The sequence below is a fragment of the Sardina pilchardus genome, chromosome 13, assembly GCF_963854185.1.
Source record: "Sardina pilchardus chromosome 13, fSarPil1.1, whole genome shotgun sequence".
NCBI classification, from domain to species: Eukaryota; Metazoa; Chordata; class Actinopteri; order Clupeiformes; family Clupeidae; genus Sardina; species Sardina pilchardus.
The window spans coordinates 30,100,459-30,118,267 of NC_085006.1; the positions used below are offsets into that span (position 1 = coordinate 30,100,459).

Here is a 17,809-nt window from a genome sequence, read left to right on the forward strand (position 1 = left end):
TTTCCATTTTTCCAGTGGATGGTTTTTATTTGTGCTGATTAGATCATTGTGTCTATGCAACATCAACGTCCAAACCCTTATTCATATTAAACAAAACTTTAATTGGCTTTATATCAAACTCAGTGGTGGTGCAAGCAGTAGTACAAGTAGACAAGAGGAACATACTTATGGCTCCTGTTTTGAGTGCTTTTAATACTTTATCTGTGGAACACACTGGCCACACAACTCCGTTGACCAACTGACTGCTCACATTAATGACCATGACCGCCCAAGTCCTTAAGTGCTTTTCTCTTCATCTTGGGGATTGCTTCTGACCGCTCAGGGTAACCAGACATGGACTATGTGGGAATGCGAGGGGGTTCAGCTGACTGCGGACGCTTTGGTGGCCTCTGGCTTTGGTTCGGCTGAAGGCACAGTGCCACAGCGGTGACATTTGGGCTCAAAGTCTGTCTGGAGCACACTCACGCCCCCTGCTGGAGACCAGGCCACCAGCAGCTTCCAGTGCAGGATCTCCTACACAGGCAGAAGCATTTTAAAACACAGTGGTCAATTGATGCCATTAGAAATGCATGCACACACACATTAAGTGTTATTACCGTCATTTCCTCTGAGCGGAAAAACCATGCATGCAAGTCTGTGCCACCGGGACAACAAACAGAAAGTCTCCAGCCTGGCGATCATGCTAATGAGAAGGCAGACTGACTGATTGAGGAGTGTTGTTAAATATACACACTAATCGCTAAAGCTGTGGGGGAAGCTCTGCAGAGAAACCTGCAAGCATAAAACAAGCTAAAGCAAAAGTGAAACCTGCGAAGAAATCGCCAAACCTGCATAGTTTCCCTTTAATATGGTATTAATATGGTTTTGTTTCTTATAACTTACATAAAACACTGTCCTGCGGCTTATACACATTGCGGCTAATACACAGGATATTACTGTAAGTGTGTAAGATAGAAAGCTAATCAAGACTCTTTTCAGAGGTAAAGTAGGAGTGTGTGTTTACTGCACCTGAGAGATCATGTCGTGGAGCAGGATATGATACTTAAACCTCAGCTGGTCATTCTCCGTCTCCTGCCACAACAAGGGAGGAGAGAAGTTAGTGAACAGTCGTACAAGTGCAAACGTCCCAGTCAGTGCATCTCCAGAACCCAAATGGTGTGGCTGAGTGGGTCCATTAGAACCTCCAGAACCCAAATGGTGTGGCTGGGTGGGTCCATTAGAACCTCCAGAACCCAAATGGTGTGGCTGGGTGGGTCCATTAGAATCTCTAGAACCCAAATGGTGCAGCTGAGTAGGTCCATAAGAACCTCCACACATGCCTTTCTCTGTGAACTCCGCTGAAGGTTAAGCTACCGGGAGCGTATGTTCCTCAGGTCCTACTGTATGTTCCCCACTCTGTATGGGACCGGGGAAAATAGGACCCTTTGGGGGAAAACCAGGGAACATAGGACCCTGGGAACATAGGGATTACCCTACCAACCTGTGCTCCAAGCAATGCATATAGTTAATTTATTTTACATTGCAATTACTGTACATTTCATTACTTTGCCGATGCAGTTATCAAAATAATTGACACTGTCAGTGAGACAGATTACAGCCCAAGATGCACCAGGTTAAAGAGAAGACAATAATGCATCACTTTAATTATGTAAAAGTGTAATGGAAATGCCCATCATGTGGAGATGAAGTGTTTACAGTAGGCTAGAAGTGCCTCTGCAGCTGGGTGAAATTGGCACGAAAATGTGTAAACTGAGTATCAACATCAAAAAAGTGATTTATTGGCCCACCATACCTAAAGTGCAAGTGCAGTGCAAACATTTCAGTGCAAATATGTGTGTTTAGCTCACCATTTGGGTGACATTAGCCGGCTTCAGACCATCGGGCCAGCTAGGGCCAGGCTAACTTCGGGCCAAACTGGTGCTAATAGCCCGGGTCCACAAGCCTCACCTTTGCGTTCAGACTGTCAGGCCATTAGCCTCTCCGCATTACACCTCGACACGCCCTCGCTTGTGAAAACGTCACCATTACCACACCTTTTCAAGCAGGATAAGCAGAAAGTCGCGTAGGCGAAGTCAGTCACCATTTATTGTCCGTTTGTATGTCACTTAGGCTAATATTCATTTCTATACAAACCAAGACGGTAGATTCTTAAAGAAACGCATGGCACAGACGTGTATCTAAATGAGTTATGTAACATAAATGACATTTTACCTGACTCGAAGAGCAGTAAACATTTGTAAGGCTGTGTGTACAATCCATAGACAGTAAAATCCGCATGGAGCTCCAGTGGAATTTTAGTTTCACGACGATGCCACGAGTTCACAGCCGAGTAGGCTAGGCTAAAGAAAATATTTTGAAGCCAGTAGTAGACGCTCCTGCTAAGAACCAAACGGGACTTTGTTAAAATCCACAACTCTATGGCTACTGGAAAATGTAAGGTTCATTTATTAAATGTTATTTTGAAGCATTAACAAACAGAGTTATTTTAGAATTTCCGAACGAAAGGGGCTGGAGTGCGTGAGTGAAAATGTCAGGTTGTCCCGGCAACGCGATTTCCTGTTCTAAACAAACGACCTGCATTTTCTATTGCCTCACCATGTTTCTTTCAAAATGAAAATAAATTAATTTTAAGCGGTGAAAATCACTACCATGTCCAGGCGTTTATGTATTCTTCTAGTGTACTAAAAGGAGAAGTTCGCGCTAGCATGAAAAACAAAGTTTATAATGTAACGTCAAGCTGGGCTAATCTAGGCTACTATTTAAGGATCTTTGGTATCACAGATATGGCATATGGATATGGTATGGCAGAAAACACACTGGCAGGAATAGCCTAAATTAGCGGGACGCTATGTTAGTTAGTTATATTAGTTCACTTTTTACTGTGCTACATGGTGATCTCTGGACGGAGTTGGCCTACTGACAGGCAAATATCTATGTGGATGTAATGTTATGTCTAAATTCCATGTTCAAATGTTTGTGGACTCCACACACAGCAACGGGTTGACTCCGCCTTCACCTTGACGCCGCCTCTGGCCCGACTGTAGCCCCGACTGGCCCAACGATTTTGTTGGGCCAAAAATCAGGGGCTAGTAGCCCCGATTTGGCCCGCAGTTAGCACCCGCCAAGAGGTGTGAAACCAATTAGCCCTGGCACGGCCTGGCTAGCACGGCTTTGGCCCGACGGTCTGAAAGGGGCTATTGAGACACATTGGGTACATTAGAGTGCTCCCTCTTTTAACATGCTTATGCTTATGTGCTCCCTCTTTTAACATGCTTATGCTTATGTGTGTGTGTGTCTCACCAGCTGGGTGAAGTTGGCCACCTGGGCCATGTTGTAGAGGGTGCTCTCGTTGGACTCTCTCAGCATGACGAAGCTCGCTGCTGCTGCGCCCAAGCGCCACATAGGCTTCATCTCTGGGTCAACGTGACCATAGCTGTCTGCGCACACACACACACACACACACACACACACACACACACACACACACACACACACACACGCGATTAGCCAATTACCAAAATAACTGGTGATTAAGTAATAGTTGACAACAGATCAAATAAGTAATTGTTGCAGCCCTAACTGCCCACAACAGCAGTCGGTTTAAGCAGCTGTATGTGTACAGGCAGGTGTACAGGTGTATCAACAAGCACATGTACAGGTGTACAGGTGTAACAACAAGCACAGGCACAGGTGTAGGTCCAGGTATAAGTGTAGTTACAGCTACAAGTACAGGTGTAGCTACAAGTACAGGGACAGGTGTAGGTCCAGGTATAAGTGCAGTTACAGCTACAAGTACAGGGACAGGTGTAGGTCCAGGTATAAGTGTAGGTACAGCTACAGATGTACAGCTGTAGCAACAAGCACAGGCACAGGTGTAGGTATAGCTACAGATGTACCATTTACAGCTACAGGCACAGGTGTAGGTCCAGGTATACGTGTACAGGTAGGTACAGCTACAGGTGTAGCAACAAGCACAGGCACAGGTGTAGGTATAGCTACCATATACAGTTAAGCCCAAAATTATTAGCCCCCCTTATGAATTCAGACATAATCCTTTGTTTATACATGGAAATGACCATTTCCAAAAATGTGCCTCGTTTATATGATTACAGAAGCGCAAAGACGGTATGCCCACAAAGTTTGATGATCATTGTTTACTCATGCTCTGATTTGTGACAAGAAAAGCAAGAATTGACATGTTCAAAATGATTAGCCCCTAGACCATTAATAGTCAATAGTGTAGCCTTTCTTTGCTTCAACTGACAACAACTTCTTTGAATAGTCTTTTACTAGGCTGGCACATATCTCTTAAGCACTCTTTAGCTCCAGCTCGTTCAAACTGCATGGTTTTCTTGTATGGACTCTTGCTTTAAGCACGTGCCACAGATTCTCAATGGGGTTGAGGTCTGGTCTCTGTGTAGGCTATTCCAGCACCTTGATTTTGGTATCCTTTAGGGCGTTTTAGACCACTCTTCACTATGCTTTGGGTTATTATCATGCTGAAGGACCTGGTGGTGACCTAAGCCTAGACTAAGAGCAGGCGTCTTGATGTTATCCCTCAAAAGGTCAACATAATCTTTCTTTTTCATGATCCCATGCACCCAAACAAGGCTCCCGGTGCCTGAGACAGCAAAACAGCCCCATAACATGATGCTCCTGCCACCATGCTTCACTGTGGGAACTGTATTTTTATGGTTGTAGGCCTTCCCTTTTTTCGCCAAACATAGGCAACATCCATGTGCCCAAACAGCTCCAGTTTAATGTCATCAGACCAAAGGACAGTTTTCCAAAACTCATTTTTAGCTTTTAAATGTGCATGGGCAAAGTTCAGTCTGACTTTGAAGCGCCCCTTTTGGAGTAAGGGGTTTTTCTCAGCCGATGACCTTGGAGGCCTCCACAATAAAAATCCCTCGCTACTGTCTTCCTCAAGACTTTAACCCCAGAGGTCTCAAGGTCAGCAACTATCATTTTGGTGGATGTGCAAGGTTGCTTGCTAACATCCCTGATGATTTTTCTCTCTAGATTGAGATATTTAGCATTTTCATCCACACTTAGGTTTGTTATGCACAAACTTGGAACTCTTTGTACTTTGTAATGATGCCTTGCACGGCTGTTCTACAGACTGTGAAGCATCTAGAAATTACAGTATAGCCTTTCTCCATATTATAGGCCTCAATGATGTTCTTTCTGAGGTCCAGACAGATTTCCTTTATCTTCAGTATGCCTGTAAAGGCAGTCCCCTCTCAGACAGGTGTTCAAGTGCCTGTAGGCCTGTTCCTTGAAGTCTTTAGGTAAACAATCAATGCTGGTTGGGTGTTCAGGTGTTGTCTGGACATTAACTAACTGCAAAGGTGTGGCTTGAAAGGTGACAGGTTGGTTGTGTGTGTTTAAAAGCAAAACAATCACATGGGGGCTATTAATTTTGACCACTACACTTTTCACACAATTTGAGATTAAGCATTCCTAATAATATATTAACACTCCAAAATGCACCAGATTCTACATAATAACACTGGCGAATGTTTGATTTTTAAAATTTGATCAGGGATGAAAAATTTAGGGAGAATTTTAGAGTAATGTTCCAAAATTTCAGGGGGGCTAATAATTTTGGGCTTAACTGTAGGTACCATTTACAGCTACAGGCACAGGTGTACAGTAGCTACTGTACAAGCACAGGCGTAAGTGCAGGTGTAGGCGTAGGTATAGCTAGGCACAGGTGTAGCTGCTGTACAGGGACAGGTGTAGGCGTAGGTGTAATGTAGGTACAGCTACAGGCACAGGTGCAGGCGTAGGTGTATGTATTGCTACAGGCACAGGTGCAGTACCTGGTATGTTGCCCCCGGAGAGCGGGCTGGTGGAGGTGTTGAGGCGCTGGAAGAGGGCGTCCTCCTCCGCCCTGGTGTTCAGCTTGGCCAGGCCCTCGCAGGAGCACTGCACCTGGGGAGCCCTCTGCTCCTGCTCCCCCGAGAACAGCACCTCCGCCGAGCACTGGCCCAGGTCCGTCTGACCACAGCCACAGCAGGGTGGGAGGAGGAGGAGGAGGAGGAGGAGGAGGAAGAGCAGGAAGAGGAGGAGGACGAGGAGGAGGAGGAGGAGAAAGAGGAGGAGGACGGGGAGGAAGATGAGGAGGAGGAAGAGGAGGAAGAGGAAGAGGGCAGAGAGGAGACAGGTCAGACATCACCAGCTAGCTTTATAACCAACTACATTTTTACCACTCCAATAGGAAATCCTGACTGGAGACACTTCACATTGAGATTAAATTGGATTAAAGTAATTTCCCACATATAAGACAATGTTTTATGAAAGTTAAAAGAAACAAAAACATATTAACACTATATTAACTGCCCCCCTGTACCTCATAGCAGAAGTAATTTTGCAAAATCAATGTATAAGCCGCAGCTAATAGTCGGGAAATTACAGTAGATCAGATTAGATTAGATTTGATTTGATTCAACTCTATTGTCATTGTGCAGAGTACAAGTACAAAGACAACGACATGCAGTTTAATCTTCTAATGTGCATAAAAATGACATTTACTAGAGGGGGTTGGATTAATGATAGGCCATAGGCAACCTACTGATTGCTAACATTGATATACTCATTTTCATATATTATAAAGTGTTGCTTGGATTCTGAAACCAACTGATAAGCCAATGGAGCACACCCATCACACACTCCACTCACCCAATCACAACCCTGCAGTGTGTAGCGCAGTGAGCTGTGTAACATGTCTGTGGTTTAACATGATAAATATGCGCTCATAACAACTGCATACACACCCACACACACCTGTAACAACACAGAGTCAGGCTTGGGTGTGGGAAGAGCCTGTTTAATGTCAGGCCACACACACACACACACACACACACTGTCAGAAGAGACAAACATATCCCGGTACCTACATTGCTGATGCTTTCCTTGAGAGATATCTGCAGACGGTACTTTTTCCCAGCCTGTCCCAGGTCCTGAGGAAGATAGGCATAAAGCACTGCATTGTGACCGCAGTCTGAACCAACACAGCTCATATCAGCTTTATGCTAGCTGCATTCCAGCCCTTTCCAACAGATAAGGACACCATAGCATTATTATTGAAACCTGCCTCTACCACACTGCTTACGAGTGCATTAATGTGAGTGTCTGTGTGTGTGTGTGTGTGTATATATGTGTGTGTCAGTAAGTACATATGTATTGTCTATCGGTTTGTCTGACACTGAGCGTGTGTTTGTGTGTGTGTGTGTGTGTGTGTGTGTGTGTTTGTCTGACATTGTGCCTTTGTAAACGTGTGTTTGTGTGTCAGTTTGACATTATGCCTGTGTTAGTGTGTGTGTGTGTGTGTGTGTGTGTGTGTGTGTGTGTGTGTGTTTGTCTGACATTGTGCCTTTGTAAACGTGTGTTTGTGTGTCAGTTTGACATTATGCCTGTGTTAGTGTGTGTGTGTGTGTGTGTGTGTGTGTGTGTGTGTGTGTTTGTCTGACATTGTGCCTTTGTAAACGTGTGTTTGTGTGTCAGTTTGACATTATGCCTGTGTTAGTGTGTGTGTGTGTGTGTGTGTGTGTGTGTGTGTGTGTGTGTGTGTGTGCTCACCTCCAGGCTGGCCTTGTGGACGCGGCGGAGCTCGATGCGGCGGTAGGGCGAGGCGTGGCGCGTGTTGAGGTAGTGCACGGCCACCTGGGCCGCTCGCTGGGCCGGATAGTGCTGCGGAACCAGCTCTGCGTCGGACATGGCCTCGTCCAGCTGACCCCCCGACACAGGACACAGGACACACACACGACAGGACACAAGAGACAGGCACAGGTGAGGAGAGGAGATGACCCGAGTGCGTGTGAGGATCTGAGAGAGAGACGAGTGGTGGTAGTGACCAGAGTAGGGTGGTTGGGGAGTGGTCCAGGTGCTACAAGTGGACTTTGACCACTCCTGGACACACACAAGGAGCAGGAGCAGGAGCAGGAAAAAAGCTTTTTCTTCAGCAATCACAGAGGAATGAAAGAGTTCAAATCTTTTCCTCCTTGCTGTGGTCAGAGGGGAGGGTGAGCGATAAAAAAAAGAAAGGTTTGTGGAGGATTTGTGGAACAGCTGCAAAGTTTCTCCGTGTGTGTGTGTATGTGTGTATGTACACTTCTGTAAACACACTTCACTTCCTACTTCCTGAAAGAGTCAAAGTGATCCCACCCACTCTTAAAGAGACAGAGAAATGAGTGCTTCCTTTCCTGTATGCACATACATACATACAGTAGGCTACATGCATACATACATACATACATACATGCACTTCCTCCAACTGGCCTAATTATCATTTTTAGCAATATTGTCATTACACAGTTATAGGTACAATTTACAGGCCTTTAGCATAACGATTTTTCAAAGAAAACTTGGCTATAGGCGGAGCAAGGTGTTAAATATCTTGTGGTGTTTACTAACAAACTTTGTCACAACACATATCCCGTAAATATATTCTAACAGGCATGTTTATATTTATATCTTAATACATGGAATTGAATGAAGTTCATACAGTACATTTCCTTGTACTGCCATGATTCAAAGCTTTGTAAGTCTTCAATACATCTTCATGGGAGCCTATAAACAAGTATTCTAAACTACATAAATATAACATTTCACATGCAGTGATGGTGAATTTGCAACGTGCAACTACACCTGTAAATGTTCCAAGAATAGTTCTTATTTGAAACAATAAATGTCCTGATGAGCACATTTTTATACACATTAACCACCCAGAGATAATGGGTTTGGAAACACAGAGATTGTATTTATACAGATTTTAACATACAGTAATTTCCTGCATATAAGCCGCATTGTGTATAAGCCGAAGCAGTGTTTTATGCAAGTTAAAACAGACAGAACCGTATTAACACCATATTAACTGCCCCCCTGTATTAATTAACCTCATAGCTGAAGAAATGTAGCAAAACCAATGTATAAGCCGCGGCTAATAGTCGGGAAATTACGGTATTTTGGCCATTTTATGAACGGCAAAGCTCCGTTGCCTCATGTCAGCGCCTCACTGCCAGTAGGGTCCAGTGTCCAGGGTCCGGCGCCCCACTCACCTCAGGGGGCACCTCCAGCTCCACGATGTTGTTGGTCTCGAGGGGCCCGGGACCCAGAGGCTCCAGAGGCTCCGAGCCTAGACGCTGAGGCTTGGCCAAGCCGTCCCCGATAAGAAACACCGCTACGACGACCCAGAGAGTCCACGCAGGACGACCCATCCTGAGAGTGCGGCAGAGAGAGAGTGTTGGGTCGAGGGGGAGCTGTGCGCTGCTGTGGTCACACACTGGATAGAAGCACAGCGTCCATCTGACGCAAGAGGCTTCTGGGAGAGCAGAGGAGCTGATACTGTGCAGATAAACAACAGGCCACTTCCTGCTGAACTCAAACAAACTGTGTCCCCCCCTGGACACTGTCCCCCCCCCCCCCCCCCCCCGGACACTGGCTCACAGCTGAACACACAGCAAATAGATTCCTTTTCCCACTCTCCCTCTCTCTAACCATCGGTCTGTTTATACTGTCTGTGTGTGTGTGTGTGTGTGTGTGTGTGTGTGTGTGTTTCACATTTGAATCAGGCAGTAAAACACATACCCAAAATTAAAGAGATGTGACTCATGTTCACAATTTTATTTTGAATTGTTTGATGTTTTGTGGAATGACTCGGGATCAGGAACAAGTCATTTATAGATATGTGTTTCTACATGGTTGCAAAATTCAGGGAATTTATCAAAGTTGGAAACTCTCCATGGGAAATAACAGGAATGTGCGGGAATTAACGGGCATAAAAGGGAATTTCCACCCCTTTGCAACGCTAGCTACAGGAGACTGCTGCCCATCCATAACCCACTGTAGAGAAATGATGTGTCCAGGAACTGCTCCACAGCATGCCGTCTGTAGTGAAACTACACAGTTCTGTCTGTACTGTGGTCTGTGTTGACAGGCACCCACGCTTCCTGATGACCAATCACACTTCAGCGTGGCCTGGGGAGGGAGCAGAGCTGGGAGGGGCTTCATCAGTGGTGCATCCTGATGGGCATATTTAGGGTGCCTCTCATTTGGTCTTTTATACACCCTCCCTTCCTTCCTCGATCCTCGTCCTCACTGATCTAGATAAAGAATGATGGGGCGGCAACAAGGGGATAGTCTATCCAGTGTTTGTTATAGATCAGTGGGAACGCCCCTCAAGGCTCGAGCATCGAGGAGAGGAGATTATTTGGAAAAATCAGTATGTGTCTTCACTTCCTGAATGCATGGAGTAAGGGAATGCCTGTACAATAAATAGGCTATCCTTGGTGTCAGATCTAAACCAGTGTTGCCATGGTCCGCTTATTATAAGCGACTGGGAATTGTTTTGCCCAATGCCCGCCCAGAAATGTAACGTCAGGGGTTGGAGGAGTGGATGCCAACTCTTTGGTATTGGGCTGCTTCTTTAGGGCTTATTTTCAGAGACCTGCTGCTTATTTTCCCTCACGTGACCTGGCAACACTGATCTTAATGGGTTTTAAGTTTCAATTGGGCTGACTGGTGTTATGTGTGTCAAAAACAATCTATGCAGATGTAATACCAATGACAATATCTTCCATTTCTGATATTTTTACTTAACTAACTAAACTAAACTAAACGTCTGGATGGGCCCAGTGCTGCGGTTTTCAAATAAGCATTGAATGCTTTCAAACAAGCATTCAATGCTTGTTGCAATTCAGAACACAAAACAGCAGAGGGCAGCAAAGCTCATAAAAAAAATTAAATCACACTGCTCCTGACCTGTGGCTGTGAGTGCTATACTGTAGCTCAAATGATTTTCATTTTGACCTGGTCTGTGACAGATGTTCGGCTCCAGAAGCAGGAACACACAATGCCATTCTCCTCAGGTGTAATCCCAAACGATGACTGCATAATTATGCACTAATTGGAATAAAACAATGTATCCTAGGGATGTCATAACAGTCTAACAACGGATCATGATAGTCTGCAAAGTGGCAAGTTATCTAAACTAAAGAAGAGAATATTCTCCTCACCAGTGGCATGACTGGACAGTGGACACAGCAGTTCCTCAGGACCCAGCTCATGTACAGCACAGTCATACACAGTAGGCTACACCACCCTCTTGTTTTAATAGGAAATGAGTTCCCATGCCGACAAGGCCCGTTTGGACATGTGCACACAGACAGCTTTTTGGAAGCAGCCAGCACCCCCCAATCTGTCCAGGGGAGCCATCAATCCTCTCACGTCGCCGACCCAACTGACTTGATTAAAATAATGATGAAATATGATCTTCACTGGCAGATTGAGCTCCAGAACCATCTCCCCTCCCTCTTTTTTTCCCTATACCAAAATGAATGGGCTTGCTTGCTTGCTGCACTGTTATCATACTGTAGGACAGGCCAACTCTATGGGTGCAGGCAGGGGCGTGGGGCAAAGTTTGCCAAACGCAAATTAAAGTCAGTAACGGATGACCAAGCCCAAGTGAATTGTGGGCCATTCTAAATGCCACGGGAGATGACTGAGGCACTCTGACCCGTGAGAGAGGAAACGGCAGACAGCTGGGGAATCTTTATCTTCAGCCATTTTCTCCCAAAGCAAATATATGTGTTTAGGCCTATATTTCTTTAAAAACATCATTACCGGCTGGCTTATCTGTTTAGCCAGACTGAAGGAATTCAAAGACACTAAATGAGTGGAAATCTTTAAGGTCACAACCCTGTACATTTTCTTGTCAACAACATTTTTAAGTACAGCTATAAATATGCTCAAACGAGCAATTTGCAAAGTTATGGGTGGCCATGTTCATAATTCGAAGTTCTTAATAACCTATCTAAATAAATTGGACATGCAACCTTGGTAGCAAGTAAACGCATCAGCCCGCAGTAATTATTATAGATAAGAGGGTATATGGCGAGTGGCCGATAAGATGCATTTGGGGAGCAGGAGCAAAATCGGACCTGATTATCTCTTAAGGCTAAATAAAAACATAATATAGTTTGGGGCAAAGATATGATGACATCATTCATTTTGCAGTTGTTCCATCAACCGCTAGGGGCTGGCCGTAAAGAACTAACACTGCGCTGAAACCAGAGACGGGCTCTGCCTCTAGTTGAGTAGTAGTCACATGTTTATGGTTGGTCACATGACTTTGTTTAAGTATCCCAGACAGTGCTAGCATAGCCACACAGCAAATGTTAAGGTTTCTATTGTTTTGAAGGCACTGACAATTATGGCGGGGATGGGAGAGGATGAAGACCTTATATCTGAAGAGGATCCCCTAACTAGGCAGGGCGATGGCAGCGGCCGGGGTGGGAGACTATCCCCGATTTGTGACCCGGCTCACTGGCTACACCGAATTGTGGTGCTGGTGTTTATGTGTTTCCTTGGGTTTGGTAAGGAATCATCATCCATAACAATGCGTACAAATGACACTAGCCAGCCAGATAGCATATCAAACTACAGCTAGCGTAGCCTACTAGGTTTACTGACTGTGAGGCTACATGTGTTTACAGTTAAATGAATTATCAGAAGCAAAAGCTACAGTCATATATCAGAACAATACTTCTCTGTTTGGCTCTAAAACTGTTCCTTGCCAGCCAGGCTCAACAAGCGAATGCCAACGCCGCCCTAGAGTAACTTTAAGTAGCTTAGTTAGCAATTACTTTCTTGTGAAGTAATTTAGCAAATAACTTTGCATCGGTTTCATTCTCATTCAGAGTCAGAGCTGTTACCTCGACATCTGACTAGAACGAAAAGATAAAGTGATCTTAAATACCAATGTTCCCGATTAACCAGTCCAGACCTGTCTCTGCTCTCTCTTGTCCTTCAGGTAGTTACTTCTGTTACGACAACCCCGCTGCTCTCCAGACGCAAGTCATTCAGGTGAGGGGCCGTGGGGTCGTGACCTCTTATGTAGCCCAGGAACGATTGTCTTGCTTAATTGATGATTGATTAATCATTCGAGTGCTGTTGATAAAAGTTTCCATCAGCGGCCTTAATTTGTACTGGTGGAATTTCATAATTTTTGGCATGGTTTTGTTGTGAAAATAAGTTTTGAAGATCTTAGAGAAGCTCCCCCTTGGCTTTTCAGCCCATCATCATTTCATTTTAGTGACAAGCTAAATTTGCCTCCGCTTTTACTTTTTCCAGTATTAGAGTGCACAATGCACATGCATAACAGATAGCCAAGGGCTTATTTAATGAGCTTAAAATAAGTGTCATGTCATATCCAGCCTATTCCACACTTACACATTAACCAGAGTGATGTACAGTAACTGACATTAGTGGTCGTGTGATTGAAAATCAAACCTGATGCAGATTCTCTTTTGAAACCACTTTAAACCAGATGTACGTGTGACTAAACTAACAACAGTTGGCACTCTCAGATGGTTTATGAACTGATGTGCTTCTGATTAACCCCTGACGCAGGACATGAAGCTGAACACGTCCGGCTTCATGCAGCTGTACGCCTGGTACTCTTGGCCCAACGTGGTGCTGTGCTTCCTGGGAGGGTTTCTCCTGGACAGAGTTTTTGGCATCAGGTGAGCAAGGCCGTCCATCATAAAGTTTTGACTTTAAGCCATAGCCCAAGTAAAGCCAGAGCCAAAGAAAGAGAGAGTTGCAACACTCTTTGATGTCGCCGCCACACGATCAAAAGTTCCAAAACACCTGTGCTGAATGGTTGATTCTCCGGAGGGTGGGATGTATTTCTGGATGCTGGAGAGTTACCTTGTTACAATAGGGCTCGGGCACACGCCTTGCATTCTAGGAATATTGCTGCCATGTTGGTAGCCCACCAAATGTAATAATCCATTCATTTAGATGCAGAAGACAAGAAGCAGGAATATAGTATTAGCGATTATTTTCCTCTTGCGATTGTGGGTTGCGCTGTTACACCCCACTACACAGCAACATACGACCAAGAAGGCAAAAACTAAGTAACAGGAACACACTAACAGGCAGGAGTAAATCCATAGTAATCCATAGTAAACTAAGGAGTGAGGCTGCCAATATGGCTGTGCCCGCAAAGGTTTCACTTCATGATCCCAAGCCCTATTAACTCATTGACTACTAACCAAGAGATTGGCTGTTTGAAGTTCCAAAACTGGCATAATTCGGAAACTGGCGTAGGAAATCGTTGCTATGTTTTTTCCACAGTCTCTTATGGGAGTGTCGCCACTCTGTTTTATCTACAGCTCTGGCCCCAGCCATATGCTCAGTAACACTGAATGAGATTGAAAATGTCACATCTGATCTGTCAGTGGAATAGTTAGACACTTGAGTTGTTGTTTCCAGAACTTCTTGACACATTAATCATTTGATGTCATCTGATCATGATGTTCTTTATCACCACACCAGATGTGCTGTCGCACACTCTTCTCGATCAGAGGCAAACTATATTAATGATGTAATGACATTACCTCATTGCGTAATTAAAAAAAATGAACTTACTCTTCCAAACACGGCTGAATAAAAGATCAATCGGTTGGCATGTTAACGGTATACAAGCATGCCCACGCCACCATTATTTTATTCACCTGGGAGGTGTGTGTCGAGCAAACATCTCCTATCGCAGGTCAACCCCACAGCGCTGCAGGCCAGTGCACTGTTTTTCTTTATGAAGCATGCGGCTGTTTGCATTCGTTTAATCACTGACGGCTCTGCTGATACTGCTGACGCTCTTTAAATGATAATTATGTCCATGACCTCACACAGTGGGTACCCAGTAAACTGACCATCTGTGTCTCCCTCTCTCTCTCTGTGTGTGTGTGTGTGTGTGTGTGTGTGTGTGCGTGTGCGTGTGCGTGTGTGTGTGTTTGCAGGTTAGGGACCATCATCTTCGCCTCTTTTGTGTTTGTTGGGCAGGTAAGGTATGCAGGTAGCCATACCTGTGTCACTTTTAATTCATACTAGTAAATCAAGTAAATAAGGGAAGAGATGAATTTCACTGATGACTTTTATTAAGTGAGATTGAGATGAATGGGAAAGTGCTGCAGTATCTAAATGAATGATGTCATTTGAAAGGCAAAAGCATGTTTCTATATGTGACATTGTGTGTGTGTGTTGTTGTTGTTGTTGTTGTTGTAGATCATTTTTGCCACCGGTGCGCTAGTCAACCGGTTCTGGTTGATGGAGGCTGGACGATTTGTCTTTGGGTAAGACACGTTGACCTGCAAAATTACACCTCTTCACCAGCATACTGTCACTTTCAAATCTGTACCTACCTACTATATAAGATCAGTTAGCAGTGGCTGTGTTGGGCATGTGTTGTGGACAGGATCGGGGGAGAATCGCTAGCTGTGGCCCAGAACACGTATGCTGTGAACTGGTTCAAGGGCAAGGAGCTCAACCTGGTGTTTGGCCTGCAGCTGAGCATGGCCCGACTGGTGAGTGCACTACTAGTAGGAGGAGTAGTCAGTAGCGACGTTTACGATTAAAAACGGAATAACAGCTCAATCGATCAAAGATTCCGATCAAAGATTCTATTTAGCGCTTACAAGCATCTGATCGGAATAGAAAGTAGCCCATGTAAACAGACGGCGCAAAATTTTCAATCGAAATAGTTTAATCGGAATGACAAAAAAAAACTGTCCATGTAAACGTGGCTACTGTGGAGGAGTAGTCACTGTGGGCTTATCACTTTGGGGACGACTGAAAGAAAAGGATTGGAGTCAAATCAGTAGACGTATAGTCAATCATAAGATAAGACATAGTCATACTCTGTTTTTGTATTTTGCCTTTCCTTCTCCTCCTCCTCCTCTCTGTCTCTCTCTCTCTCTCTCTCTCTCTCTCTCTCTCTCTCTCTCTCTCTCTCTCTCTCTCTCTCTCTCTCTCTCTCTCTCTCCCAGGGTAGCACAGTGAACATGAATATTATGGGCTGGGTGTACGACCGCATAAAGGACCTGATGGGCTCCGCAGGCCCCAGCACACTGGGCATCGCCCTCATGATCGGTACGGCCTCGCCTAACCTACAGCTAACCTCCAGCTAACCTACCTCTCCCCCAGCTAACGCAACTAGCATACCCTTTGATATGACCAGCTAACTCAACTCTCATTCCCTTTAATACATCCAGCTAACTCAACTCTCATCCCCTTTAATACCTCCAGCTAACTCAACTCATGTCTCCTTTAAAATGTTAACTGTCATCTGCATCCATAGCACCTTACCAGCCTGGGGTGGGGATCATTTTGTCTTTCTCTGTCTGTGCTTCCCTGACACTGTCAACACTGAGTCAACAACAAAACAACTCGTCCTCGTGTTTCAGAGGAAGTTGTAATCTGAAACTGCTCGAGTCAGTTGAGGGAATACTTTATGGTAGAACATGACTTATGGATCTCACTAGATGGTATCACTCCAGCAACCCCATTCAAGTGTAGCCCAACTGATTGTTCAACGCAAAAGCTACAAGTCCCTGTCAAACCCTGTCATCTCTCTCATTTCACAGTCTCAAACAGCCGTAGGTCAAATCCTCTTCAGACATACATGTCTGTCTGTCTGTCTGTCTGTCTGTTATGATCATGCAACCAAAGCCATATGTAGCGGCTCTAAAAGTCTCGTCAGCAATAAGTCAGTTGTAGGCGTTGTTGTTCCTCTGAAGTAGACGACTGAAAGAGCGTCGCTTCTCCTTTCACTTCCCCTCCAGCTCTGTTCCCCAGGCGCGGGGTTGGGCGCGTGGCTGCAGCGTGAGCAGCTAACCGGCTAGCAATGTGGCTGCAGCATGAGCAGCTAACCGGCTAGCACTGTGGGCTGCAGCGTGACCAGCTAACCAGCTAGCACTGGGGGCTGCAGCAGCGTGAGCAGCTAACCGGCTAGCACTGGTGGCTGCAGCGTGAGCAGCTAACCGGCTAGCAATGTGGGCAATAGCGTGAGCAGCTAACCGGCTAGCACTGGGGGCTGCAGCAGCGTGAGCAGCTAACCGGCTAGCACTGGTGACTGCAGCGTGAGCAGCTAACCGGCTAGCACTGTGGGCTGCAGCACGAGCAGCTATCCGGCTAGTACTGGGGGCTGCAGCAGCGTGAGCAGCTAACCGGTTAGCATTGGTGGCTGCAGCGTGAGCAGCTAACCGGCTAGCAATGTGGGCAATAGCGAGAGCAGCTAAACGGCTAGCACTGGGGGCTGCTACGTGAGCAGCTAACCGGCTAGCACTGTGGCTGCAGTGTGAGCAGCTAACAATGTGGGCAATAGCGTGAGCAGCTAACCGGCTAGCACTGGGGGCAATAGCGTGAGCAGCTAACCGGCTAGCACTGTGGCTGCAGCGTGAGCAGCTAACCGGCTAGCACTGTGGGCAGTAGCATGAGCAGCTAATCGGCTATCACTGGGGGCATGGAGGTATTATATAACTGGAGAGAGTGATGGAGTCCTGCCCTCCATACAAATGAATGGTGGAGGCTAGGCTAGTAAATCTGGCCAATTCATAGTCAACACCATACTGAACACTGGAGCTTGGATCCAGCACCAGTCGGCGCTATCCATGCGCCACATTCCAAAGCTGGACATGACGCATGGACCAACTTAGCTTTTTACTGGATATTCTGTAAAAAGAGAGTCGTCCTCCAGTTCAGAGGATGGCGATAATGCACATACCCTGCTTGCCACGTAACAAGATGAAGAAATAGTTGTTCAGGATCGTGCGTGGACTCCAAATGGAGTCCTGCACTGAGTAACGTTTGGCTGTATCCGCTGGATAGGAGCGTACCCATGTTCCCCAGGTCTTATGTTCCCCACTTTGTATGGGACCGGGGAACATAGGACCCTTTTTTTCTTAAATTTTAGAAAGGGTCCTATGTTCCCCGCTTTTCCCAAAAAGGGCCCTATGTTCTCCGT

At 45.6% G+C, this 17,809-nt stretch overlaps 2 protein-coding genes across 3 annotated transcripts in view; one reads left to right on the forward strand and one right to left on the reverse strand.

The window, feature by feature from the left end:
* Positions 1–12,886, reverse strand: lxn (latexin). Of its 2 annotated transcripts, XM_062553241.1 has the most exons (8): positions 12,788–12,886; positions 9,063–9,222; positions 7,585–7,734; positions 6,903–6,965; positions 5,826–6,003; positions 3,301–3,437; positions 1,009–1,071; positions 1–513 (listed from the first exon to the last, which is right to left on the reverse strand). In XM_062553241.1, exons 2-8 carry the CDS (start codon positions 9,219–9,221, stop codon positions 361–363), a joined length of 903 nt encoding a protein of 300 aa, XP_062409225.1. In that variant the 5' UTR covers position 9,222; positions 12,788–12,886; the 3' UTR covers positions 1–360. The 2 variants fall into 2 exon arrangements, with proteins under 2 accessions (XP_062409225.1, XP_062409224.1); XM_062553240.1 differs by lacking the exon at positions 12,788–12,886 and having other exon boundaries at positions 9,063–9,327.
* The window catches only part of mfsd1 (major facilitator superfamily domain containing 1), a 17,727-nt gene continuing 12,059 nt past the window's right edge, over positions 12,142–17,809 (forward strand). Inside the window, exons 1-7 of the mRNA XM_062553238.1 lie at positions 12,142–12,377; positions 12,815–12,867; positions 13,414–13,526; positions 14,808–14,850; positions 15,073–15,140; positions 15,263–15,371; positions 15,834–15,936. Coding sequence (XP_062409222.1) covers positions 12,215–12,377; positions 12,815–12,867; positions 13,414–13,526; positions 14,808–14,850; positions 15,073–15,140; positions 15,263–15,371; positions 15,834–15,936 — 652 coding nt within the window. The 5' untranslated portion in view covers positions 12,142–12,214. The remainder of the gene's footprint in view (positions 12,378–12,814; positions 12,868–13,413; positions 13,527–14,807; positions 14,851–15,072; positions 15,141–15,262; positions 15,372–15,833; positions 15,937–17,809) is intronic.